The sequence below is a fragment of the Sus scrofa genome, chromosome 7, assembly GCF_000003025.6.
Source record: "Sus scrofa isolate TJ Tabasco breed Duroc chromosome 7, Sscrofa11.1, whole genome shotgun sequence".
Taxonomy (NCBI): domain Eukaryota; kingdom Metazoa; phylum Chordata; class Mammalia; order Artiodactyla; family Suidae; genus Sus; species Sus scrofa.
The window spans coordinates 16,382,791-16,410,236 of NC_010449.5; the positions used below are offsets into that span (position 1 = coordinate 16,382,791).

Below are 27,446 nucleotides of genomic sequence, written 5' to 3' on the forward strand. Positions count from 1 at the left end.
TTTGATATTCACTGCCCACCATCACTGGGAGGCAGTTTGTTATTTAAGATTATAAACTCTGAAAATAGACAGATCCAGTCTCTACTGCTTGTAGCTCTGTGACCTTAGGCAAGATACTTAATCTCTCTGTGCTTCTGCTGCCATATCTATGAAGTGGATAAACTATTACCTATCTCAGTAATGGCTTAGAGGATTAAATGAGTCAGTATATGAGAAGCACTTAAAGAATGCCTGACACAGAATAAGTGTTCAGTAAGGTTCAGAGAGGCCAGTGTCAGAAAATGCCCCAAGGTCAATGTGCTATTTAGCCAGTTCACATGTGAGTGGTTATATCTGTCTTCTGTCTCAAATGGTGACTTTGGAGATCATTGTAGCATCCTGATGTTCGCTAATGCAGTGGCTTTGTTCTGGAATATCAGCATGTTTCTTGGTTTGGAATCAGCTCTCACCAGCAGAAAAGTGAGGCCCAGGACCCCAGCCTTGCAGAACCAGGTATATGACAGGCAGGCTACCTCCAGCTGTTGTGGCAGGAGCTCAGTTGGGTCCCTCACTATCAGGAAGAACCCCAGAGTCCTCAGGGATGATGAAGCATGTCTTAGGCAGGGTATGTGGCTGTGGAGGGCTGGGAAATACCCACAGCTGACAGACCAGCCATGCATGGCGGGAGACGAAGTGGAATCACCCTTTTGGAAGCAGAGATTTGGGCCAAATGGGGTATCCACAAGGCAGTGTCATAAGAAGTGACAGGCCCTTCGCATAAAAGTGACAGTGTTTATTGAACAGACACATTTCATATGGTTTTTATATGGAAAGGACTCTCGGCCACTTGCTGCCTCTCTGCCACAGCAGCCCTCATAGATGTTAGTTGTCAAGAACTTTGCTGGGAACATACCATCCAGTTAGTAAACGATGTTTGAATGATGGGGCTTACCACCTTCAACAACACAAGAGAGCAACTGTAATGCAGAATTAGAATGAAAACTCCTCTTCCGAGTCTCATAAATCTTGCTTCAACTTCAAAGACTCCAGTTTGAGCCAAGCTTCTCCCCAAATTTTGAACTGAAAATTGCAAATAAACTTAAGTCATTTCAAATAAGCTTGACCTCTTGTATTTTAATTATTTCTAGAAATCAAGATGTAAAGCGAAACAACTGTTAGTGAACTAACACATTTTTTTAAGTGCTCGTTTGAGAGACGTCGTAAGCAGGACAGATCAGCTCCAGCACCAGTGTCTAGGCAGCACCTGTGTATAGCCTTTAGCTCAAGGGCTTTGTCACTTACAAAGCCCTAGGGATGGCCCCTTCTCTTCCCTTTGTCAGATAGATAAAGGCCAGAAGTTCACCTCTAGGACTTTAATGTAAAATGCTGAGATTGGTATTAGTCAAAATAGGATTAATCATTAGTACATAAGTACAAAGCCTGTTGCTGTATTGAATTTATTTATTCATCACCCCTGTCTTTCTTCCAAGTTGTGCTTTGTTTGTCACCTGTAATTCAGCACACACCTTTATTGAGCCTCAACCCTTTGTGGGCTGCTGCCTCTTCTTGCAGAATATAAGAATATGAATGTGGCTCCATCCCAGGTCCACCAGGTGCTGATGGCTTACTAGGAGGCAAAAGGGAAGAGAACAAATGTGAAAGGTGCCAGGCAGATCACAACCCACCTTCACAGAGGTGTGAAGGAGGAACTGTGAAGTTGAGATTCGGGAAGAAAAATCAGGAGAAATTTGGCAGAGAAATGGGTCGCGGGGGATGACTCATGTGGACAAGTGCTAATAGGTTTGCAGGACAATTCCCCAGGGAGAAAGTAGTCTGATTTGAATTGTAACAAGAAGACTTCGGTGATAATGAAAAGATTGATTAGGGCTGCATTTTGGAGAGCAGCATATGCCCTGATCCCTCACACTTACCCTGGAGTGTCCCTGGGAATACTTACCCAAAATCAGATTTGTGGGCCTGGTTGCTTAAAATAGCTGCAGGTAATAAATATTTTTGGCTTGGTGGATCACAGTCAGGATTGTATGTGTCACAGTTACTCGCTCTGCCCTTATATCCAAAGCATCCATGGTCAATATGTAAATGAATGGGTATGGTTGAGTTCCAGTAAAACTTTATTTATAAAAAGAAGCATTAGCGGAATTTGGCCTGTGAGCCATAGTTTGCCAACCCTGGATCTGATTTTGAGTGTAAACTGAATTTAAACAAAACAAAACGTGAGTTCAACTAGCAAGAAATAAAGAAAGTAATTGTGAGTAATACCTACTGCTTTGATTTTGATAACTTTTGATAACTTATCTCTCTGTATTTTTTCAGTATTATTTATGATGCTACTATACAAATTACGTCTTAGGATAACGTAGACTTGAAATATGATATGTCCAAGTGCCATCTCTTAATGATGATGGCACTTCTATTAAAAGTAAACATTTGCCTAATTTTTTTTAATTCTTTTTTTTTTTGCTTTTTGCTTTTTAGGGCCACACCCACAGCATATGGAGGTTCCCAAGCTAGAAGTCAAATTGGAGCTACATCTCCTGGCCTACACCACAGCCACAGCAACACAGGATCCGAGCCAAGTCTGCGACCTACACCACAGCTCACAGCAACACCAGATCCTAACCCACTGAACAATGCCAGGGATTGAACCTGCAACCTCATGGTTCCTAGTCAGATTCGTTAACCACTGCGCCACGATGGGAACTCCCTAATTTTTTTTCTTTAAATTTTATTACTGCACCGTCAACATATGGATTTGCCGAAGCCAGGGAATTAATCTGAGCCACAACTGAGACCTGTGCTTCAGCTGCAGCACCACCAGATCCTTTTAACCCACTGCACTGGGCCGGGGATCAAACCCACACCTCTGCAGTGACCCAAGCCACTGCAGTTGGATTCTTAACCCACAAAGCTACAGTGGGAACTCTTAATTTCTTATTTATAGTGAACTAGACATTAGAGGCAATTGCATTGTGACTATGATTTTATGAATTATTCTTCCTGAAACTCAATGTTTAGTCTCCTTTCAATCATGCTTTCCTACTGAAGAATGCTATGATCTGGGTTTGAGTCTCTAAAATTTCAATAGGTAATTTTTTTTCAGAGTTTAAAAGATTTAAGCAGCTTGCCCAACTTTGTAGTTTTTGCTCTATTCTGATATTCGTTTAATTGGTTCTGCTAATGCGAATGCCCTTTCAAATATGAAAAAAATAAAGCAAGAGGGAATAGTTGATTATTTCTGTAATTGGATTTTCTGTTGAATAAAATGATTTCACCCACTTTATCTTTCTGACTTAGGGATGGGGGTGGGGGACCAGTTTTCTTTTATATTGTCATCAGAAGCAGACAGAAGGTATAGTCTGTTCCAAGGTATCAGAATAGCATATTGGTTTTAGTTGTAATTAATTACTAATGCTGAATGTACTCTGGCCCCTGCTTTCATTCCCAAATCTAAATTTCCACTGTGTGCAAAATAATTCCATCCAGGAAGAATTCTAATTACTTTAGTAATTATCGTCTTATCTCTAACTGGAATTCAGACATTTGCTGCAGTTTATGAATGTTAGAAATGTTTCATTTCCTTTTCACCTTGAATAACAGAAAAATACACATTACTGAATCTGGCTTCATTGAACCTTATAATTCATGTTACCATAGAAACGGAAAAATTCATATAAGAATTGTGTTAACAGTACCATAGATAGTAAATACCTTCACTTAACCAGCAAGATCATAAAATGATTTTAATAACAGATGTGTAAAAATTCTGTGAAATTTAATATTGTTCCTTTTAAATATTATAACAATATTATCCAGTGTGCTTACTTTTAATTTTTAAAGCAATAGCTTTGGTCTTATGTAAGGCTTTGTGCTTACTCTAAAATATTTGCTGTGGAAAGCAAGCATAGTGTTATAAGATAAAAAACATACTTAACGTGGTATTTACTTAATTTTTCCTTAACAGTGATGATTCATTTGATAATTGCTTAAAGTCCAACTGCCTATTCCGGGTTTATGCCAAGTTTAGAAATGTAATGGATGACACTGAATTCTCCGGTGTCATCTACGTCTGCTTGGTCCCTTTTTTTTTTTTTTTTTTTTGATAGCCTCTTTCGGCCTGTTTAATACCCACTTTTCTTTCTGAGTTTCAGATACACTTTTTCCCATGTACTTAATCAGCTTTATCACAGATATTTAATAGTTAAGATATTTAACAGTTACTCATTTTTTACTATTTGAAATTCTAGTTTCTTAGAAGTTCCAGAAATTTACAAAGCTTTTGTGAAACATTTGTCATTTTTTTCCATGTGCTTCGCCCTTGTCTCATAATACTACTTTTTTATTTCAAAAAAGTAAGATTGTACCAAATTTAAACAACCAACCATCTGGATTTTTTTTTTTTTTTCCGTTTTTATTTAGGGCCGCACCTGAAGCATATGGAGATTCCCAGGCTAGGGGTCGAATAGGAATTATGTCACAGCCACAGCAACGCCAGATTTGAGCTACATCTGCGATCTACACCACAGCTCACATCAACGCCTGATCCTTAACCCACTGAGCGAGGCCGGGGATCGAACCTGTGTCCTCAGGGATACTAGTCAGATTGGTTTCTGCTGAGCCACAACAGGAACTCCCTGGATTTTTTTTTTTTTTTAAAGCTTATTGAAAGGTTTTATTGCTTTCAAAGAGAAGGAATAATTTGAAAAACTAATTGCCACTAAATTTTTCTTAAAAAGAAGCTTTGAAAGGCTGTCTTTGATTATAAATATCACTTAAAATTAATATGTGCGGAGTTCCTGTTGTGGCGCAGCAGAAACCAATTCAACTGGGAACCATGAGGTTGCAGGTTGGATCCCTGGCCTTGCTCAGTGGGTTGAGGATCCGGCATTGCTGTGAGCTGTGGTGTAGGTCACAGAAGTGGCTTGGATCTGGCTGTGGTTGTGGTATAGGCTGGCAGCTATAGCTCCGATTGGACCCCTAGCCTGGGACCCTCCATATGCCACATGTGCGGTCCTAAAAAGACAAGACAAAAAAAAATTAATATGTGAATTATATGTTAGCAATTAGATTTTGACTCCTATTGAAAGCAGTTTCTTCCAATAAGTAGGTTTAAACTCTAAAGGTCAGAAATTTTATATCATCTACTTTGAAAAAAATCAGAGCTATTTATTTGTAAGAATTCATTTATATTCCTATTGTATTCAGTTTCCAAAAAATGGGGTTGAAGTTTTCCTAAATCTATCTTTTTACCATTTATTTCTACTTTTCTTCTCGGAAAATATAATCCGTGTACATATGATCTCATTAAGGTACTAGAATATGACATTGGTGAGTTTGATTGTTTTGAACAGAATCGTATCAGGAGGAAAAACTTGGCAAGCTTTTTCTACCAGAGGATATTCAGAATTCAGATTCAGCCCGTTCAACTTGAACAGTGCTCTTTCCAGTACTCTGCCCTGGTAATTATAGAGGCATTTAAAACCTAAATGGTTATTACCTACAGCACAGGGAAATGTGTGTGATTGGGTCAGTTTGTTGTACAACAGAACTTGACAAAACATTGTAAATCAACTATACTTTAATAATAATTATAAAAAGAAAGTAAAAAAAATTTTTTTAAATAAAACCTAAATGGTTACCTGATACATTTTTAAAATCATTATCATCACTCATCAAGGAGGAGGTAGACATAATTATTCTTATTTTCCAATGGCTTTGAGAGATGGTATAGCAATAGTATCACGAGAAAGAAATAAGATTTTTTTTTTTGGCCACCCCATGGCATATGGAAGTTTCCAAGCAAGGGATTGAATATGAGCTGCAGCTGTGACCTATGCCAGATGCCTTAACCCATTGCACCACAGTAGGAACTCCCAAAAGAAATCAGGTTTAAATCCAGAGAGACGGGTCCCCAGATTCTAGCCACGTTATCACAGATGATCACACTTTTCTGAGCTTCAGGTCCCTCTCTCGCAATATAGGGATGACAACACATCCCTTCCTGGACTGCCATGAAGACCCAGTGAAGCTATGAGTATAAAGCATTTACAAAGCAGCTGCTGTATTGTACATGCGTAATAGACTAACTTGCTTTTGGGTTCTTTAAGAGACTAACAGAAACGTGGAGCAAAACACACCAACTACCTTGAACATGAGTCCCTTTCCGTATATTATCCTTATGGCCCCTATTTCTGTTCACATTCTTCTGTATCTGGTAGCAAAGATAAGTGTGAGTAGAATGCTGTAGTGGGAGTACGTGATCCGAATACAAAAGACACTAAAACAAATAGAATTGACATGATCAGCTTGCTATTCTTCATTACAAAAAGATTAGAAGACCCTGACATGGTGGAGTGACTTCTGTGTAAAGTATAAGAAATCCTAAAATACTGTGGATATGAACAATGTTCTGGTGGCCATGCAACCTGACAAAAGTCCAAAACTATCTAATGAAGGAATTATGCCAGCACTTGGTTTGTTTTTGGAAGTTTAATTATGTTAAAACTGACTGCACAAATAAAAACTTGTCAATGTAAGTTAAAAAATAAAAGTAAGTAAAATTAAATAAATAAAACTTAAAATAGCTCAATTTTTTCTTTTTTTTTCCAGTTGATTTATTTATTTTTAAAATTATTTCCCCAATACAATTTTTTTCTACTGTACAGCATGGTGACCCAGTTACACATACATGTATACATTCTTTTTCCTCATGTTGTCATGCTCCACCATAAGTGACAGACATAGTTCCCAGTGCTACACAGCAGGATCTCATTGCTAATCCATTCCAAAGGCAATAGTTTGCATCCATTAACCCCAAGCTCCCAATCCACCCCACTTCCTCCCCCTCCCCCCCCCAGCAACCTCAAGTCTCTTCTCCAAGTCCATGATTTTCTTTTCTGTGGAAAGGTTCATTTGTGCCGCATGTAAGATTCCAGATATAAGTGATATCATGTGGTATTTGTCTTTCTCTTTCTGACATTTCACTCAATATGAGAGTCTCTAGTTGCATCCATGTTGCCTCAAATGGCATTATTTTGTTCTTTTTTATGGCTGAGTAGTATTCCATTGTGTATATCTACCACATCTTCCTAATCCAATCATCTTTCAATGGACATTTGGGTTGTTTCCATGTCTTGGCTATTGTGAATCATGCTGCAATGAACATGCAGGTATGTGCCTTTTTTAAGTAAAGTTTTGTCTGGATATATGCCCAAGAGTGATGGATTGCTGGGTCACATGGTAGTTCTATGTATAGATTTCTAAGGTACCTCCATGCTGTTCTCCATAGTGGTTGTATCACCTTACATCCCCACCAACAGTTCAGGAGGGTTCCTTTTTCTCCACACCTGCTCCAGCATTTGTTATTTGTGGACTTATTAATGATGGTCATTCTGACTGTTGTGAGGTGGTATCCAATTTTTTTTCTTAGTAACTTAAACAGCAGTTCTGTACACAATTTTCTGTTTGGTAAAGTTGGCTCAAATGTGTACATCAGGGAGTTCCCTGGTGGGCTAATGGATTAAGGATCCAGTGTGTCCCTGCTGTGGCTCAGATTCAGTCCCTGCCCTGGGAATCTCTATATGTCGTGCATGCAGCCGAAAGAATAAAAAATGTATCAGCCGAAAGAATAAAAAAATGTATGTCAGTGTGATGGGTACCTCAGTGACACAGGGAAAAGCTAAGATGGCCTTGGGTAATGATTAAAAGCATCAGATCCTTCCTTTACCATTTAGTACTTCTGTGACTATTGGCAATTTCTTCTACTTTCCTGAATCTTTTATCTCTAATAGTACTTTCCCCATTTCTCATGGGGATAAAATTGAATCTAGCTTATATGGAGATCATGTTAAATAAGATGTAAGTTAACATATTGCCTGGCACTTAGTATTATATAATAAATGATAGTTGTTGCTATCTTCTCTCTGATAGTGTCATGAAAATAATAGGTAAAATTCATCAGGCAGTATGTAGCAGGCACTATCCTCAGCACTTAGTATATGTACTAACACATTAATCCTCTTATCTGTGAATACTTTTACGGTTCTTATTTTATAGAAAAGGAAATTGAAGCATACTAGTGCTAATAATCTGCCCAGGAGCACGCAGCTAGTTAGTGGCAGAGCCCCTCAGTTATACAAGAGATTTTTTTTTTTCCTGGATACCAACATGAAAAGATTAGGGATAGACTCCCAAGCCACACTAGTCTTTTTTTCTTTTCTTTTCTTTTCTTTTTTTCTTTTCTTTTTTTGTCTTTTTAGAGCCACACCCGCAGCATATGGGCACATGGAAGTTCCCAGGCTAGGAGTCAAATCAGAGCTGTAGCCCCCGGCCCAAGCCAGAGCCACAGCAATGAGGGATCCAAGCCATCTGCGACCTACCCCACAGCTCACAGCAACGCCAGATCCTTAACCCACCGAGCAAGGCCAGGGATCGAACCCACGTCCTCATGGATGCTTGTTGGGTCCCTTAAGCACTGAGCCATGATGAGAACTCCACACACTAGTCTTTCTTTGTCCTAGCGACTCATTGTGGCTTTTCAACCCTTATGTAGATGTTCCAGGACTTTTTAAACTGTTTTCAGCCCATGTCCTTTAATAATTTTTTCATAAAATTAGGAAAATAAATTTAAAGCTGCTGAAATTTTTTTAAAAATGTATTTGAAGACGTTATCTTGTTTCTCCCCACAGTTCCTCTTTCAGTATGAAATAATTCCTTGTTGTCTTACCTAAATTGGTAGTTGGGAAATAGGTGCAAGTTTTCCTCCTTCTAGTCCTTCATGAGAACATGCTCTGGACATAATTTCCTTTTGGCCTTAACCTTACCTGTTATTAACTTTTGCCTTTTCCACCTATTTGGCCATATTTAATTCTGCACCCTGTCAAAAGTTCAGCTCTTAGGACTTGTTACAAGAAAGTGTGTTACAGAGGATTCCTGCTGTCTCTCTGTCTTCAGAAAGATGTTTTTGGTTTTGTTGTGGCTTTTTCACTTTTAAGAGGCATGTCGCGGGTATAATTCAGATGCCATCCAGTATGCACCCAGTGTAAGTTTATTTTTGAAGACTTTTGATAAATGCGTACATGTGTGCCACCATTGTCACAATCCAGTTTGCAAATGCTTTAGTTGTGACAGAAAGTTCCTTAATGCCTGTTTGGAGTGAATCTCTGCTCGCAGCCCCAGGCAACCACTGATCTGTTTTCTCTCTCTAGTCTAGTTTTGCTTCTTGTAAGAATTTCATATAAATGGAAACAATAAGTAATCCTTTGTGTCTGCCTTCCTTCCTTTACTTAAGAATGTTTTCATGGTTCGTCCATGTTGGTGCATGTATCATTAGTTGGTTCTCTTTTATTTGTAAGTAAATTTCCATTGTGTGGATATGTCGCATTTTGTTTATCCATTCACCAGTTGATAGACATTTGGACTATTTCCAGTTTGGAGCCATAAAGAATGCTGCTGTAAAACTCCTTGTGCAAGTCTTTGCGTGGACATATATTTTAATGTCTCTTGGGTAGCTAAGAGTAGACTGTCTTAGTCTCACAGTAGGTGTGTGTTTAACTTTTTAAGAAACTGCCAAACTGTTTTGCAAAGTAACTGCATCATTTTAAATTCCCACCTATAATGGGTAAGGGTTTCAGTTTCTCGATATACACATCAATGCCTGTTGTTTTCTAGTGTTTTTTTCAATATAGCCATTCTCCTGGGTATGTGGCATCTTACATGGTTTTAACTTGCATTGCCCTGGTTACTAATGATGTTGGGCAATTTTTAATGCATTTATTAGCTATTCATATTTCTTCTTTAGTGAAGGGTTAAAATCCTTTGTCCATCATACAGTTGTGTTGTCATCTAGTTAGTGAGCTATAAGAGTTCTTAATATATTTTGTGTATTATCTTTTAACCAGATATGTGTCATTTTAAAATACTTTTTCCAGTCTGTACTTTTTAAATACTTTGAAATTTTTAAATTTTAAATACTTTCCAAGTCTATGATTTTTTTTTTTTTTTTTTGTCTTTTGTCTTTTTTGTCTTTTGTTGTTGTTGTTGTTGTTGTTGTTGTTGTTGCTATTTCTTGGGCCGCTCCCGCGGCATATGGAGGTTCCCAGGCTAGGGGTCCAATCGGAGCTGTAGCCACCGGCCTATGCCAGAGCCACAGCAACGCAGGATCCGAGCCGCGTCTGCAACCTACACCACAGCTCACGGCAACGCCGGATCGTTAACCCACTGAGCAAGGGCAGGGACCGAACCCGCAACCTCATGGTTCCTAGTCGGATTCGTTAACCACTGCGCCACGACGGGAACTCCCAAGTCTATGATTTTTAAATACTTTTTCCCAGTCTTTGGCTTCTTAATTGTGTCTTTTCAATAAATATAATGTATCATTCTGTCCAATTTTTCTCTTAACATATTGTGCTTTTGGTAGTGTTTTTATAGCTCAGAAATCTTTGCCTCACTCAGGTCACAAATGTTTTTTCCTGGAAGTTTATTAATTCTAGCTCTTACATTTATACCTTTGATTCATATGAAGGTACTTTTGTGTACTAGACCCTTACCTTACATCATACACAAAAATACTTTCATATGAATCACAGGTATAAATATAAGAGCTAGAATTACTCCAATCTCTCTAGCACCATTTATTGAAAACACTGACTCCTGCCCTCACTGAATTGCCTTGGCTATTTTGTTGAGAATTAACCATAAATGTATGGGTACAACTTTGGATTCTCTGTGTTATTCCACTGATCTTTCTGTATACTGCTGCCATACTGTCTTGATTATTGTAGCTTTGTAATAAGTCTTTAAGTCAGATTTGTCCATTCCACTAACTTTGTTCTTTTTCAAAATTGTTTTGGCTATTTGTCCTTTGTATTTCCATATAAATTTTATTTATTTATTTATTTTGGTTTTTAGGGCCACAGGTGTAGCATACGGAAGTTCTCAGGCTGGGGATCGAATCAGAGGTACAGCTGTCAGCCTCCAGCACAGCCAGAGAAATGCCAGATCCCAGCCACCTCTACGAACTACACTACAGCTCGCAGCATCATTGGATCCTTAACCCAATGGGCAAGGCCAGGGATTGAACCTGCATTCTCGTGGATACTAGTCAGGTTCATTTCTGCTGAGCTACAGTGGGAACTCCCATTTGGGTTTTTTTTTCCCATATACATCTTAGAATCAGCTTGTCAGTGTTTTCTATAGCAAAGCATTGTGATGTTTTGATAGTAGTTGGATTGACTTAAATATGAATTTGAAGAGACTTCCCATCTTAACAATAGTAAAATCTTCTCTGTGAAAATTATGTATTTTTCAATTTATTTAGCTATTTTTAATTTTTCTCAGCAAATTTTAGGACAGTCTCTTTAAATTATGTTTCTGTGTTCAAATTTATTAAGTATTTTTATGCTATTGTGAATGGAATTTTTTTCTTGATTTCATATTCTGATTATTCATTACTAATATATGAAAATACAATTGATTTTCGTATGTTGATCTTTAACTTTGATAAACTCACTTATTCTAGTAGGTTCATTAGATTCCTTAGATTTTCTATATATAAGATTATGTCACCTGCAAAAAAAAAACCAAAAACTTTCTTTTCAATCTCTGTGCCTTTAATTTCTTTCTCTTGCCTTCCTGCAATGATTAAAACCTTCAATAATGTGTTGAAGAAGTGAGAACAGAAATCTTTGCCTTGTTATATTCTTAATGGAAAAGCATTTAGTCTTTATCAGTAAATATAATAGCTATAGACCCTTTATCAGTTTGCAATAGTTTACTTCTATTCCTTGTTTACTGAGAGTTTTTATCATGAATGGATGTTGGATTTGTAATCTGAGTTTTCTACATGTACTAATAAGATCACTATGGGGTTTTTATTCTTTATTCTTTTAATATGGCTTTTTGTGTTGATACTTGCATGTCAAACCAACCCTTGTTTTCCGGAGGTTAAAAATGTGGTCATGATATACAATACTTTTTATATGTTTCAGTGTTCTTTTTGCTAATATTTTGTTAAGAATTTTTGTCTCTGTGTTCATGAAAATTATTGGTCAGGAATGAATTCTGTCTCTTTCTCTAGTTTTCATATAGGCTACTGCTAGTCTTATATAATGAGTTTCTCATCTGTCTTTGAAATAGTTTCTTTCTTTTTTTTCTTTTTTTGTCTTTTTGCCTTTTCTAGGGCTGCTTCTGCGGCATTGGAGGTTCCCAGGTTAGGGGTCTAATCAGAGCTGTAACCGCCAGCCTGCACCAGAGCCACAGCAACACAGGATCCGAGCTGCATCTGCAACCTACATCACAACTCACAGCAATGCTGGATCCTTAACCCACTGAGTGAGGCCAGTGATCAAACCTGCAACCTCATGGTTCCTAGTTGGATTCATTAACCACTGAGCCACGACGGAACTCCTGAAATAGTTTCTGTAGGAAGTTCCTGTCATGGCTCAGCAGGGTAACGAGCCTGACTAGTATCCATGAGGATGCAGGTTCAATCCCTGGCCTTGCTCAGTGGGTTAAGAATTCAGCATTGCCATGAGCTGCAGTGTAGGTTGCAGACACAGCTTGGATCTGGTGGTGTTGTGGCTGTGACATAGGCTGACAGCTGTGATTGGACCCATGGCCTGGGAACTTCCATATGGTGCACGTGTGGCCCTAAAAATATAAAATAAAATAAAGTTCAGTAAAGTAAAATTAAATAAAATAATCTCTGTAGAGTTGATTTTATTCTCTCTTAAATGTGAAGCTATCTGGGCCTGGGTTGTTTTGTGTTGTTTCCTTTGGCATCATGATTTTTAATTATAAATTCAATTTTTGTGATAGTTAAAGGCTATCCAGATTTTCTTTTTCTTCTTGAGTCAGTTTTTATAATACATTGCCTATAAAGAATTTGCCCATTTCATCTGAGTTTCTAATTTATTGGTATAAATCGCTTATAATATAGCAGTTATTATTTTAATGTTGAGAGCATTTATAGAGCTGTTTCCTTCATCATGCCTGAAGTTGGTCATTTGTGTCTTCTTTTCTCAGACTAGCTAGTTAGTAGTAGTAGACTGAGAAAAGAATGTACTTAGTAATTTTATTAGGTTTTTTCAGAGGTACACCTTTACTTTTATTGTTTTTTCTCTATTTTCTATTTCATTGATTTCTTCTTTTACCTTTATCATTTCCTTCCTTTGTCTTACCTTGGGTTTGATTGGCTCTTTTTTAAAAAAAAAGTTTTAAAGCGCTTTTATTAATTTTTTTTATTTTTAATTTTTTTGGCCACACCTGTGCCATGCAGAAGTTCCCAGGTTAGGGAATGAACTCATATATACCACAGCTGTAACCAGAGCCACACCAGTAACAGTGCCGGATCCTTAACCCACTGAGCCACAAGGGAAGTCTTGCTCCTCTTTTTTAACTTAAGATGGAAGCTTAGATTATGGAGTGTATCTCTTTTTAACACAGACATTTATATCCATAAAGTCCTTCCTAAACACGGCTTTAGCTGCATCTCATTTACTTAGATATGTCATGTTTTTATTTTCATTCGGGTCAATATTTCCCCTCCTCCCTATTTCCACTTTAGCTTTCCTGAAAGTATAGAGTAATTATCCGAGAATTAATTACCATAGCACTACAAAATATTTCATTTAATCATGTGTTTTGTTTATGCCTAATAATTTTAATAGGTCTGATCCTTTTTCTGATGGTTTTTACTTCTTTCTTTTGAGATAAATAGCATGTATGATAGTCTTATTTTTTCACATGTGGAATTTGAAGCTTATGATTTATTGATCTAGAGAATGAAATAAAATCATCCTTTTTATGTTTTTGCCAAATTGCAAGTGAAAATCTTGAGATGAATTAAAGCAAAACATCTTTAGTAGTATTTCAGATCTAGTATGGAGTGTATATATGTATGTATTTTTATTCAAGGTAAATAACTAAGTATTTTTAAATATTTGGGACTTTTCTTAAATCTTAGCCCAGGGCCAGCAATAGGTAGTGCTCTCCTCACATATCCCTGATAGATGTTCATAATTGATCATAGCCCGATCAAGGCATATGCCTAATTGGAATCTTTCTCATTAATGCCATTCCCAAGTTATTTAATGAACCCTTTTTTCAAATAAATAGTATAAGTCAGAGAAAAAAGGGTGAAAATTTCTCTTATTTAAGCTAATTGAACATTTTCATTTTCATCACTTTTAGAATTAATACTGCTATGAAAATGTAAATATAGAAGGTCTTTTAAATTTTAAAAAGATGTAATAAATAGTAATTATATTTGTTCGACTCACAGCTTCAATAAATTTGTGGGAATGATCATTTTTAAAAATTTTGGTAGTATGAAAATTCATAGCATCTCAGAAACAGCATTTACTCACAACTAGCATATTAAATATTTAGATTAATATTCTGTTTTACACCCATTGAAATTTCCTCATAGCTACTTAAACTTTGTGCAATTAGTTTAGAATTTGGTTCACTTCAAACATTTTTTGAATTTCTTAGTACCGAGGAGAATTATTTACCGAGCAAGTTAACAGTGTAAATATGAGATTTTTTTATTTGGTTCACCTAAGGAACCCAGTTATTTTGAAGCACCTAAGTAGCATGATTGGCATATACACAATCAATGTATAGATGAGCTTCAACATTTAAGTGTAGTCTCCACTACAAAAACATTTTATGGGTAATCAGTTTATATTCTTACATACTTTGAAACTTAAACTACTTTTTCATTTAAATACGAACTTAGATCTTTCACTAATTCATAGTGTTCTACCCCTTCCCCTATTATCAGTCAAGATTTTGCGTAGATCATCAAATATATTTACACATTGAATAACACCTTGCTTAACATCTGTGATAACTCCTGTGAAGTTTTGTCTTTTCTTTTTCACTGTGGACTTTAAGGCCAAAGTAAGCAGGTGTTGTTATGATCCTCTACTCAGCTATAGTAGATCAAGAAGGATAGGGGTGAGGGGAGAGGATCAGTAAGGTACTTTCCTTTGGGAATACCCCACAGTCTAGTGCCAAGTTCATTCCAATTCATAGCCTGAGACAATAACCAATTGTCTGCCTCTGCAGTGTTTCACAGACAATTTCTCAGATTTTTTTTTAATTAATTTCCTAGGGGAGATGGACTCTTTCCTTTCATTTCTGCTGTGATCCATCACTTTTATTTTTAGTTGTGGATCTTTTTTGTTCAGAAGTAGTTGTATGTCAGCTGTAAAAATTTACTAATTGAAGTTATTGACATAATTTTTTTCCTTTTGCATGCTTTAGAAATAGACATTTTATTTACAACTTACTGCAAAAGCATATTTTTTATGATTTGCAAGACTAATTTTGATAATTACCCATCAGTGAGAAAAAATATTTTTATATCACAATAAAAATTGAAAAAAAAAACAGTTTTTTCCAAATATACTCTACCTTACTTTCTCTACGTATGTTGCCTCTTTTTCCATTTATCATCACAGAGAAAAGCCCAGACCTTGGAACTTCCCTTATTAATTAAAAATTCAGTCCAATTAATAGCTAGATGAGACTAAGAAATCAAGAAACTAATTTTTTTTAAATAAACTTTTTCATTCTTTCACACAGACTATCCTAGCATACTTACAAAGAAACTCAATGGCCAGAGAGAAACGTCTTCCAAGATGTTGACATTTGGGCCCTATGAAAAACAAAGGCAGCTTGCCACCCAGTCATTCGAATGAAAAGCTTTCAGTGCTTTACTCTTTAAGATCACTATTTATTATGGCAAGTCTCAAGCAAGAATGAGAGGGACCAAGAACCTGGAGGAAATAGATACAGTTGTATTAAGCAGAGGAAAAATTGTGAAAATCTTTAATTGATATCCTCAAAGAGTTAAGAAAAGATGTTGCATCTCTAAAAAATCACTAAGCTGTGTTAAAAAAAAAATGTATAGTAAGAAAAGGAGAAAGAGCTCCTAGAAGTTTAAAATATGATATTCAATTAATTTTTTTTTTCAAAAAAAGCATTGGAAGATGAACTCAATAAATCTTTCAGAAAATGGTACAGAAGGACCAGATGGAAAATAAGAGTGAAAAAGCTTAAAGGGTCAATCCGATAGTTTCAACATTTGATGGAGAGAAGTTGCTGAGAGAGAAAAATGACTTAAAAATAACAGAAAATTTCTAAAGACTATGAGTCTCTTAGATTATACCCTCTACAGGTATTTAAGTACTTAATCTAAGATGTATTTTCTTGGAGTTTAAAAACATTGAAAAAAAATTAACATTCTGAAAGCTTTCAAAAAGATTGGGGCACATGTAAAGAAGTTTGCATTAGTGTAAATCTGGACATCTCAGCAACCTTGCCAGCTTCGGGGGTGGGGGGGAGAACAATACAAAATTCTAATGGCTAATTCTTTTCATTTTGGAGTGCTATGCTATGCAGCCACACTGATATCTGTTGTGTGGATTAAGATGTGTTCAGAGATGCTAAGACAAGAACAGCAAAATTTGCCTGACACTCCTTTTGATGAAGCTTCTGCAAGTTCTGAAAGAATACTGCAGCAGAATTGAAAATAGAATAATCAAGAATTAAAGACACAGGATTCAGGGAAAAGAGAGACCAAAGAACATCATTCAGGGATGACAGCCAGTTCACTATGAAAGCAACACAACTTAAAGAAGGAAAGAGTGGGCTTCCAGAGAGAAAAATGGAACTGGTGAATTATATAATACACTGAGTATTTAGAAAATAATATTTGGTTTTTGATAGAACTGATGGAGCTTCTGGAAAACATTTACATAGGGACATAGAATACTAAGCTTTTTCTTTTTTTAAAGGAGAGAATTATTAACTCTAGAAAATAGTAAATGTGGTAAAAGAACACTTACTGATAGTATGCCAGTTGGCTGTGTAGTGAACAATATCTTAGCTTTTACACCCACGGAAATACTATTAATATTATTAATTTAACTAAAAGTTGAGCAGGGGCTGTATTGAGAGGGGAGGGATAGAATAGTTTAAAGAGCTAAATGCTCACTGAAGTCAGCAAATATTACCTAACAGTCACTATATCTAGAAATAGCAGAGTAGGCATCAATATGAAAACAGAAGAAAGGACAAAGAAACATCTGAAAGAAATAAAAACAGGTATCTCTCAAGGATGATAGGAGGCCATGTTTTCCATAAACTTTTAGTATCGAGGGCATTTAAAATCTATTTGCCAGTGTCCCTTTGCTAAAAATAAAATTTAATTTTCAAAGCCAAGTGGTATTTAAAATGTCAAGGAAGTAGAATAATTATGGATTGTATTCAGCTTTGTAAATTTTTGTCTTATTATTTTCTAGAGTTCCTGGAATAACCATTGCTACAGATATTATCTGTGGTTTTCCTGGAGAAACAGACCAGGATTTTCAAGAAACAGTGAAACTTGTTGAAGAATACAAATTTCCAAGCCTCTTTATTAACCAGTTTTACCCAAGACCAGGAACTCCTGCTGCAAAAATGGAACAAGTTCCAGCACAAGTGGTAAGATACTTTTCTTGTAAAGTATTATATTTAGCCAATAGCTATAAAAATGCAGCTGTGTTGCCTACTTTAACACAACTGGCTCATGGTGTAACCCTTAAGTTACAAAATCTAGAGTGGTTTTTTTTCCATTTGGGGTCAGAGGCAGGGCAATCTTGGGTACATTAAATGGCTTTGAGCAATAAAATATCACCTTTTATTTCCTCTTGAAGACTGATGTTCAGATGATACTGAGAAAAACATTTTACTGCTATTTACTACTACCTGTGTTTATAAATCCTTAAATGTTTCAAAATAAGACAAAATTTAAATACCTGTGAGCAGCGGAGGCTTCCCTGCTTAAGAGACCCTTTTCACAACTTGTAATTTACTAGAGAGTCCCATACTTTTTCTGCCTGTCTATGGGATACAATTGATGTTTGCTCTCTGTCTGTGTGTCTGTTTCAGATGGGTGTTGCTCTCACAGTGAACCTCAATTTAATTTCATCTTTATATGTTCATAGATGACCTAAAATGTAAAAAAGTTTGAGATCCCCTTAAGGAGAACTGTTTCCCAGAATGTCCCAGAAATTAATGACCTCAAACAAATATTTAGTTTCTAGATTCATTGGCTAAAGATGAAAAAAATGGTGATAAGCCTTAAGTAGAAGTAGACTTTTTTTCACTGAAAATTTGCCACTTTATTTCTACTGAAACAAGTCGTGTACTACCATTAAATTTTCATAAAAAGAAGTCAAGTTAACTCATTACTTTTTACATCTAAATTAGTTTTTTATTGAGGTAAAGTAAGCATACAGTAAAATTACCTCTTTTCAACATACAATACTTTGAATTTTGATAAATGCATTCACTAATGTGACTGCCCTCACAATCAAGACAGAGAATGGTTCCATAAGCCGCTCAAAATTCCCTTTTACTTTTTTGTGGTCATCCGCTCTCTCTGTCCCCCACTGCTGGCAACTAACGTTCTAGTCTCCTTATAGTCTAATTTATTCTTTTTTAAACCTCTTTAATAAAAACATTTTTTGAACTCCAGTATACCTGCAGAAAAGTATATAGCTGTGCATTTTCATAAAGTGAATATTCCATGTAACCTCCAGTCTGATCAAGAAATAGAACATTAGGAGTTCCCACAGTGGCTCAGCAATAACAAATCCGACTAGTATCCATGATGATACGGGTTTCATCCCTGGCCTCACCCAGTGGGTTAAGCTAGGAGCTGTGGTGTAGGTCACAGATGTGGTTCAGGATCCCTCATTGCTGTGTCTCTGGTGTAGGCTGACACCTACAACTTTGATTGACCCCTAGCCTGGGAACTTCCACATGCTGCAGGTGCGGCCCTAAAAGGACAAAAAGAAAAAAGAAATAGAGCATTACCAGTACCTCAGAGGCCCCCGTCATGCCTTTCTGTTTACTATCCTCTCCCATTTCCTAACAGAAACCACTATCCTTCATTCTGACACATTAATTTGACCTGTTTTTAAACTTAATATAAATGAAAGAATTCATCAGTGTTTGAATGTTCGGCTTTTTTAATTTAACTTTGTGTTGGTGAAACTGATCTGTTTTTGCTAGTAGCTGTAACTCATCCATTTTCATTGCTAAGTAATATCCCATTTAAGCAAATCACAATTTATCCATGAAAGAAGCATTGGGTCTTTTCAACATTCCATTGTTATTATTGCAACTAATACAGCTGTCAACATTTGTATTTGTATATTTTGTTTGACACATGTATTTGAACATCTCTGCTGGGTGTTTAGCTAGGCATGTAATTGCTGGGTCATAGAAAATACAGTTGTTCTACTTTACTAGATACTGCCCAGAAGTTTTCCTAATTAGTTGAATTTACAATTCCAACAGGAATGTATGTAAAAATGCTAGTAGCTCTGTATCCTTGCCAACAGTTGGCTTTGTTATGTTTTTGTTAGTAGCCATTCTGATGGGAATGCAGTGTAATCTAATTGTGGCTTTTATATCCCCCTGTCAAAATACTGATATTGAATATTTTTTATTGTATATTTGGATATACTTTTTCATGAAATGCCTATTCAGCCCTTTGCCCATTTATCTCTTGACTTACCTGTTTTGTTTCTTCCCCTTCCCTTCCTGTCCTTTATAGGAATTTATATATTCTCGGTAAAATTCCATTGTTGGTCATGGTAACTTAAATACACCCATAACCAGTCTTTTCACTCTTTTAATGGCGCCTATTGAAGAACAGACTAATAATTTTATGTAGAATGTATCCATTTCTTTCTTTCTATATTAGAGCTTCTTGGGTCCTAAGATTACTTTCCCCATGTTACCGTGAAGAAACTCCCCCAATGTATTCTTCTAGAAATTTTATGATTTTTGCCTTTTACCTTTAGATCTTCAGTCCAACTGGAATTTCTTTTTGTTTAAGGTATGAAGTGTGATAGTCAAGACTTTTTTTTTTTAATGAGGATATCCATTTGAGTCATCACCACTTACAGAATTTCTCATCCTTTATCCACTGCTCTGTCTGGTGTCCTTTATCCTAAATCAAGTGTCTCTACACACAAGTCTGTTCTGGAGCTTTATTCTCTTCCTTTGGTCTGTTGACCTTTCCCCCAAATCACAAAGTTAATTACTCTAGCTTTATAGTAAGTCTAGATATTTACAGTGTAACTATGTCAATTCTGTTTTTTGGTTTTTTTCTTGAAAATTGCCCCGACTATTATTGGTCCTTTGACTTTCCAAATTTGTCAACTTCCACCAAAAAGTCCTGATGAAATTTTAATTGTGATTGTATTGATTCTATAGATGATTTTGTAGGAAATTGACAGTAAGATTCTATAGATGATTTTGTAGGAAATTGACAGTAAGTTTTCTGTCTTTGAGTGAAAGATATCTCTTCATTATTTTGATCTTCTTTAATTTCTCTCAGTAATATTTTATGGTTTTCTGTATACAAGCCTTGTATATCATTTTTTTTATTCCTACATATGTGTTCCCTTGATACAATTAGTCATTTTTAATTGTTATCACTGTTTAGACATATAATTAATTTTAATATATTTACCCTTCAACCATCAACTATGCTGCGAATTCATTTAGTTTTTCTGTAGGATTTTTCTTCTGATTTTTCTATGTATACAATTATGTCATCTACAGATAGTTGCAGTTCTGTTTCTTGATTTTCAATCCTCTTACCTTTTACTTTTTCTTATCATATCACCTAAAACTTCTAGTACACTACTGAATAAAACTGAGTATCTTTATCTTCTTTCCTAACTCAAGGAAGGGAGTTTATATAATTTCACCATTCAGTATAAAAATTAACTATAGTTTTGGGGTTAAGGAAGTCCCTCTCTTCCTAATCTGTCGTGTGTGTGTGTGTGTGTGCGTCTGTGTGTGTGTGTGTGTGTGTGTTAATCATGAATGGAAGTAAACTTGTCACTTTGTCTTCATCTATTGAAATAATTATTTGGTTTGGTTTGGTTTTGGTGTTAGGTCTGTTAATATTGTGAACTCTATTAAATGATTTTTGAATATTTAAACCAACCTTGCATTCCTGAGATAAATTTCTCTTGGTCATGGTGTAGTATTTTTGAAACATTGTTTCAGTCAGTTTGCTACAGTTTTATGAAGAATTTCTACATCTTTCTTCATGGAGGATTTTGATCTGTAGTTTTCTTACAGTATCTTCTTAGTTTTTATATCAGAGTAACGTTAGCCTCATTGAATGAATTGGGAAGTATTCCATCCTCTACATTTTGCTGGAAGAATTCATATAGAATTTGTATTATTTTTTCCTTAAATGTTTGATGGAATTATGTAATGTGGTAAGTAAAATTTTAAGATGGCCCCTACAACTCCCTCATCCCATCCCCACTTCACTAGGTGCCCACTCTCTATAATCCCTGAGACTGTTAATTTGATATTTGCTTTCCCCTTTCTTGGTTCTGCCCTCTGAGTCATCTTCTCTTATTCATGAAAGCACAAGTTTCTCCAAAACTTTGTGGCTCTTTTCTGTATTTCACTGGAATTTACTCTGTTAGACAAAAATCAGATCTCTATGATATGACCCCATGCTAAGTACTTTTCTTTGTATTTTTCCTCCTTGGAATTCCTGGAGCTTCTTTGCTTTCCCCTGATCTCTTTCCTCAGCTTTGGAAAATATCAGCCATTCTCTTTTCAGGTATTTCTTTTGCTCCATTCTCTCATCTTTTCTTCTGGGATTCCAATTACATGTTAGATATTTTCATTATGTTCCCCAGTGTCTAATGTATCCTCTTCTATATTTTCATTCTTTGTTCTCTTTGCATTTCTGGATGTTTTCTCCTCACCTCTTTTCTAGTTTCATGCTACTGATAGTAGTCAGGTGAGGCTGACAGTAGCAGTGGCTTGTGTGGTCCCTAGAGAAGCAGCACTGCCCTCCACCCATGAGGCTACTAGAAATGCAGGCTTTCAGGCCCCAGCCTATCCCAGACCTCACTGATAATCTTCACCTCCAGGTGATTTCTGTAGACATTAAAATTTGTGAAGTCCTGTTCTAGTTTACTATTCCTCTCTTTGTCTGTTTTTTTTTTTTTTTTTTTTTTTTTTTTTTTTTTTTTATGTTGTTGTTGCCGCTTTCTTGGGCCGCTTCCTCGGCATATGGAGGTTCCCAGGCTAGGGGTTGAATCGGAGCTGTAGCCACTGGCCTACACCAGAGCCACAGCAACGCAGGATCTGAGCCGCGTCTGCAACCTACACCACAGCTCACGGCAACGCCGGATCCTTAACCCACTGAGCAAGGGCAGGGACCGAACCCGCAACCTCATGGTTCCTAGTCGGATTCGTTAACCACTGCGCCACGACGGGAACTCCTCTTTGTCTGTTTTTAATCTGCCATCAAGCCATCTATGAAGTTGCTTTTTTTTAATTTAATTTTTTTAACTGTTGTTTCCCCAATACAATTTTTTTCTACTGTACAGCAGGGTGGCCCAGTTACACATATATGTATACATTCTTTTTTCTCCCATTATCATGCTCCTTCATAAGTGACTAGACATAGTTCTCAGTGCTACACAGCAGGATCTCATCGCTAATCCATTTCAAAAGCAATAGTTTGCATCCATTAACCCCAAGCTCCCACTCCCTCCTCTTCCCCCAGGCAACCACAAGTCTGTTCTCCAAGTCCATGATTTTCTTTTCTGTGGAAAGATTCATTTGTGCTACATATTAGATTCCAGATATAAGCAATATCATATGGTATTTATCTTTCTCTTTCTGACTCACTTCACTCAATATGAGAGTCTCTAGTTCCATCCATGTTGCTGCAAATGGCATTATTTTGTTCTTTTTTATGGCTGAGTAGTATCCCATTGTGTATATATACCACATCTTCTTAAGCCAATCATCTTTCGATGGACATTTGGGTTGTTTCCATGTCTTGGCTATTGTGACTAGTGCTGCAATGAACATGCAGATGTGTGTGTCTTTTTTAAGGGAGGTTTTGTCCAGATATATGCCCAACAGTAGGATTGCTGGGTCATATGGTAGTTCTATATATAGTTTTCTGAGGTACCTCCATACTGTTCTCCATAGCAGTTGTACCAGCTTACATTGCCACCAACAGTACATGCTCTTGAGTTGGAAAAATTAATATTGTAAAAATGGCCATACTACCCAAAGCGATCTACAGATTCAATGTAATCCCTACCAAATTACCCAGGACATTTTTCACAGAACTGGAACAGACAATATAAAAATTTATGTGGAACCACAAAAGACCCAGAATTGCCAAAGCAATTCTGAGGAACAAAAACCAAGCAGGAGGCATAACTCTCCCAGACTTCAGGCAATATTACAAAGCCACAGTCATCAAGATAGTATGGTACTGGTACCAAAACAGACATACAGACCAGTGGAACAGAATGGAGAATGCAGAAATAAACCCAGAGACCTATGGTCAGTTAATCTTTGACAAAGGAGGCAGGAATATAAAATGGGAAAAAGACACTCTTTTCTGCAAGAATTCCTGGGAAGCCTGGACAGCTACATGCAAATCAGTGAAACTAGAACACACCCTCACATTGTGCACAAAAATAAACTCAAAATGAAGTTTCTAATTTTAGTTAATTTATTTTTTACTTCTAGAATTCAGTTTGATTATTTTTCATAGATTTCGGTGTTTTGGCAAAATCCCTCATATTTTCCTCTGTATTTTTTTTTTAACATATTTGCTCACTTATCTTAAAGCCCATACTGAATTCTCCACAATCTGGATTTAATGTTGGCTTGTTTGTATTGTCTTTTTTTTAATCTTGATTTTGATCATTTGTCTTCTCTTTTAGCATACATGATCACTGTAATTAAATGATGACCATTGTTTGTTTAAAAAGCAAAACTATAGGTTCAAGACTGTAGTGTCTTCTGAGAGGATTTAATTTTGTTTCTGCTAGACTCTAAGTTAAGGACTGATTATTTGAATTGATCTGAGAGTGACTTTGAAACCGTTCTTCTGTCTTTCTGAGGATCGGGTTATTTCTGGCTTGCCCTTACATTTTGAAGATAGTCAGTGTTATGCTGGTGTTTAACAACAGACAATCAGTGGGAAGGGTTCTGCCTGGTAGCATTGGTCAATTTCCATAGTGTAAATACTTCCACTGTTGTCAGTTTCAGATGGCCAGTGTGACATCACTGATCATGTGATTGGGAAGAGATGCATGTAGTCAGTTCTTGTGAGCTGGTAAAAAAGCCTGATCCAACATACCACTGAGTGAAGCTCTTCAGGATCTCAACTGAAATTCTGTGGTAGTTACCAGGGCCTTTTCTTTACTGCAGGTCTTCAACTATAATTTTTGTCTCTGCAGGCTCATGAGAACGCTTAAAGCTCTACATTGTTTCTCAGCCTCTTAGTTTTTTGTTTTTTTTTTTTTTTTTTTTGGTCTTTTTTTTTTGCCATTTTTTTTGGGGAGGCCGCTCCCGCGGCATATGGAGGTTCCCAGGCTAGGAGTCGAATCGGAGCTGTAGCCGCCGGCCTATGCCAGAGCCACAGCAATGCAGGATCCGAGCCGCATCTGCAACCTACACCACAGCTCACGGCAACGCCGGATCGTTAACCCACTGAGCAAGGGCAGGGACCGAACCTGCAACCTCATGGTTCCTAGTCGGATTCGTTAACCACTGCGCCACGACGGGAACTCCATCAGCCTCTTAGTTTTATAAAATTGATAAATTATCCAAAACGGAAATATTTGGTCAAATATTGAGCTTTTCTCTGAGATTCCTTGGGTTCTCACTACCTTGGTAGCTTTTGAATGTTCAGATAGTACATATTATAAATTTTACTCACCTTGGAGTTCCCGTAGTGGCTCAGTGGTTAAAGAATCCGACTAGGAACCATGAGGTTGCAGGTTCTATCCCTGGCCTCACTCAGTGGCTTAAAGATCCATCATGGCCATGAGCTATGGTATAGGTCACAGATATGGCTTGGATCCCATGTTGCTGTGGCTGTGGTGTAGGCTGGCAGCTGTAGCTCCAATTAGATCCCTAGCCTGGGAACCTCCATATGCTGCGGGTGAAGCCCTAGAAAAAGGCAAAAAGACAAAAAATAAATAAATAAATAAATAAAATTTTACTCACCTTTTCTAATTGTTCTTGGCAATATTATAGGTCTGATGCAAGCTTGTTTGCCTTAGCCAGAAGTGGAATTCATTGCATAAAATCAGCTTTCAGATGCTTTTTATCTTGCTCTGGTCTTTTTTCTTTTAAACATACCCTTAGCATCTTCCTTACATTTTCAGACTTAAGCACCCAATCCTGGCATGGCAGTACCTTTGTTTTTTTTGTTTTGTTTTGTTTTTGTTTTTTTTTTTTTTTTTAGACTTTGTATTTAAGAGCAATTTTAGGTTCATAGCAAATTTGAATAGAATGTACACAAAGTTCCCATATACTCTGTCACAGACACATAACCCTCCCTTGATGGCAGCATCCCACACCAGAGTGGTACATTGGTTGCCTTAATTAGCCTACATTGGCGCATCATTATCACCCAAAGGCAGTAGTTTACAGTGCATTGCGCTCTTGATGTTGTACATTCCATGGGTTTGGAGAAACGTGTAAAGACATGTATCTACCATTACCGTATCATACGGAATAGTTTCACTTCTCTAAAAATCCTCTGAGCTCTCCTGTTTATCCCTCCCTCCCATCCCCCAACACCAGGCAACCACTGATTATTTTTAGTGCCTTCATGGTTTTACCTTCTCCAGAATGTCATATAGTTGGAATCATAAAGAATTACAGCCTTTTCATATTGGCTTATTGCACTTAGTAGTATGCATTTAAGATTGTTCCATGTCTTTCTATGGCTTGATAGCTCTTTTCATTTAAAAAACAAAACAGAACAAAAAAACAGAAATCTATTGCCTTACCCTTGTAGAGACTAAAGTTCAAAGGCAGGCCCCTCCTTCCTCTGGACCACGTAGGAGAATCCTTCTTTGCCTCTTACTAGCTTTGGGTGTTTGCAGGTGATATTTTTCCTTTGCTTGTAACTAATTGGCTACCTTCATTGTCACATGGTGACCCTTTGCATCTCTGTCTTCTCATGGCTGTCTTTTTGTAAGGGCCTCAGTCATCTTAGATTAGGGACCCACCCTACTCCTCATCTCAACTAGTTGCACCTGCAGTAACCCTCTTTCCAAATAAAGTCACGTTCTGAGGTGCCGGGGGTTGGGTTTTCAGCATATCCTTTGAGGCAGGGGAGGGGTACAATTCAACTAACAGTACTTCTGTAAATTTCTATAATTACGCTCTAGGTTAAAAACTTAGGCTGGGAGAGTTTCATCTCTCTAAAAATCAGAATCTCAAATAAAAGGAACTAAGTATCATGCAAATTTGGAGACCTGTCATCAAAAAGAGGATAATATATCATGTGTGTTGACTCTCTATGGTTTTTTTAAATCTATCAAAAATTATCAGTTGTCTACCCTGTGATAGGTACTTTATGAAACTGCTTCACAACTAGACTTCACTAAAATAATACACTGCTACAAAATAGAGGGCAATTTTTTTCCTATCTAATTTGTTTCCCATTTTCTTGCCTCAAAAAATAAAATAAAAATCAACAATGAAAGTAGACTCTAACCTATTTTTGGAAGAAGAGCACAATATTGGTTGCTTTCCAACAATAGCTTTTTATTCTGCCTTTGAATGCCTCTTAGCAAAAATATATTGTTTTCTTAAATATATTTTATTTCTGCTAAAATCAAGCCCCCAAAATGTTCTTCCTCTATCACTGACAAAAAATAATTTCAGTATGCTTTTCTCTTTCTTCATATCTACTTTTACATAACTCCTGGTATCAATATATGTAAATCTTATGCTTTTAAGAAAATTTTAATAGAAAATAATGAAGTTGTAATGAAGTCTTTATTTTAAGGGGCCTGTGACTGGACAAAATAGTTTTCAGGTGACAGGAGTGGCTTTTGAAAAGTTCATACTGGTTTAAAATGTTAAATTGTGATATTAAATCCACCTGCTTGCTTGTCATACATCTTGAAACCAAAGATTAAAATAATGTTTTTAGGTATATGTTAGCATAAATGAATCATACCTCTCTTACTGCAGTTTCTGGAACATTTACTGTAGCGATAACAAGGCTGCAGCTCTGAGGAGTGTGGGTGTGTGTTCCTGAGATGGCTAGAGGGCTGTCCTTGGGATGGAGCAAGGCAGCTTTGCTGAAACTGTCCCCAGTAGATTTCCCCACGAGGGAGTGAGTTTTCACTGGAGGTATTCAAACTAAGGTGAAGTGATCACTTGGAATAGATGTTGAGTAAGAGATGTTATAAACAGTGGTATACAGTGGCTCTTCCAAATCTAGCTGCCTATGAATCTTTTGTTATTATTAATTTTGTTTTGTTTTATTTTGTTTTGATATTTAGAATCAAATCTGTGGCATATGAAAATTCCCAGGCTAGGGGTCAAATCAGAGCTGTAGCTGC

At 36.7% G+C, this 27,446-nt stretch overlaps 1 protein-coding gene across 10 annotated transcripts in view; it reads left to right on the top strand.

The window, feature by feature from the left end:
* The window catches only part of CDKAL1 (CDK5 regulatory subunit associated protein 1 like 1), a 658,999-nt gene that overhangs the window by 472,146 nt on the left and 159,407 nt on the right, over positions 1 to 27,446 (top strand). For all 10 annotated transcript variants that reach the window (XM_005665616.2, XM_005665619.3, XM_005665620.3 and 7 more), the window contains one exon: positions 17,310 to 17,490. In XM_005665616.2, coding sequence (XP_005665673.1) covers positions 17,310 to 17,490 — 181 coding nt within the window. The remainder of the gene's footprint in view (positions 1 to 17,309; positions 17,491 to 27,446) is intronic.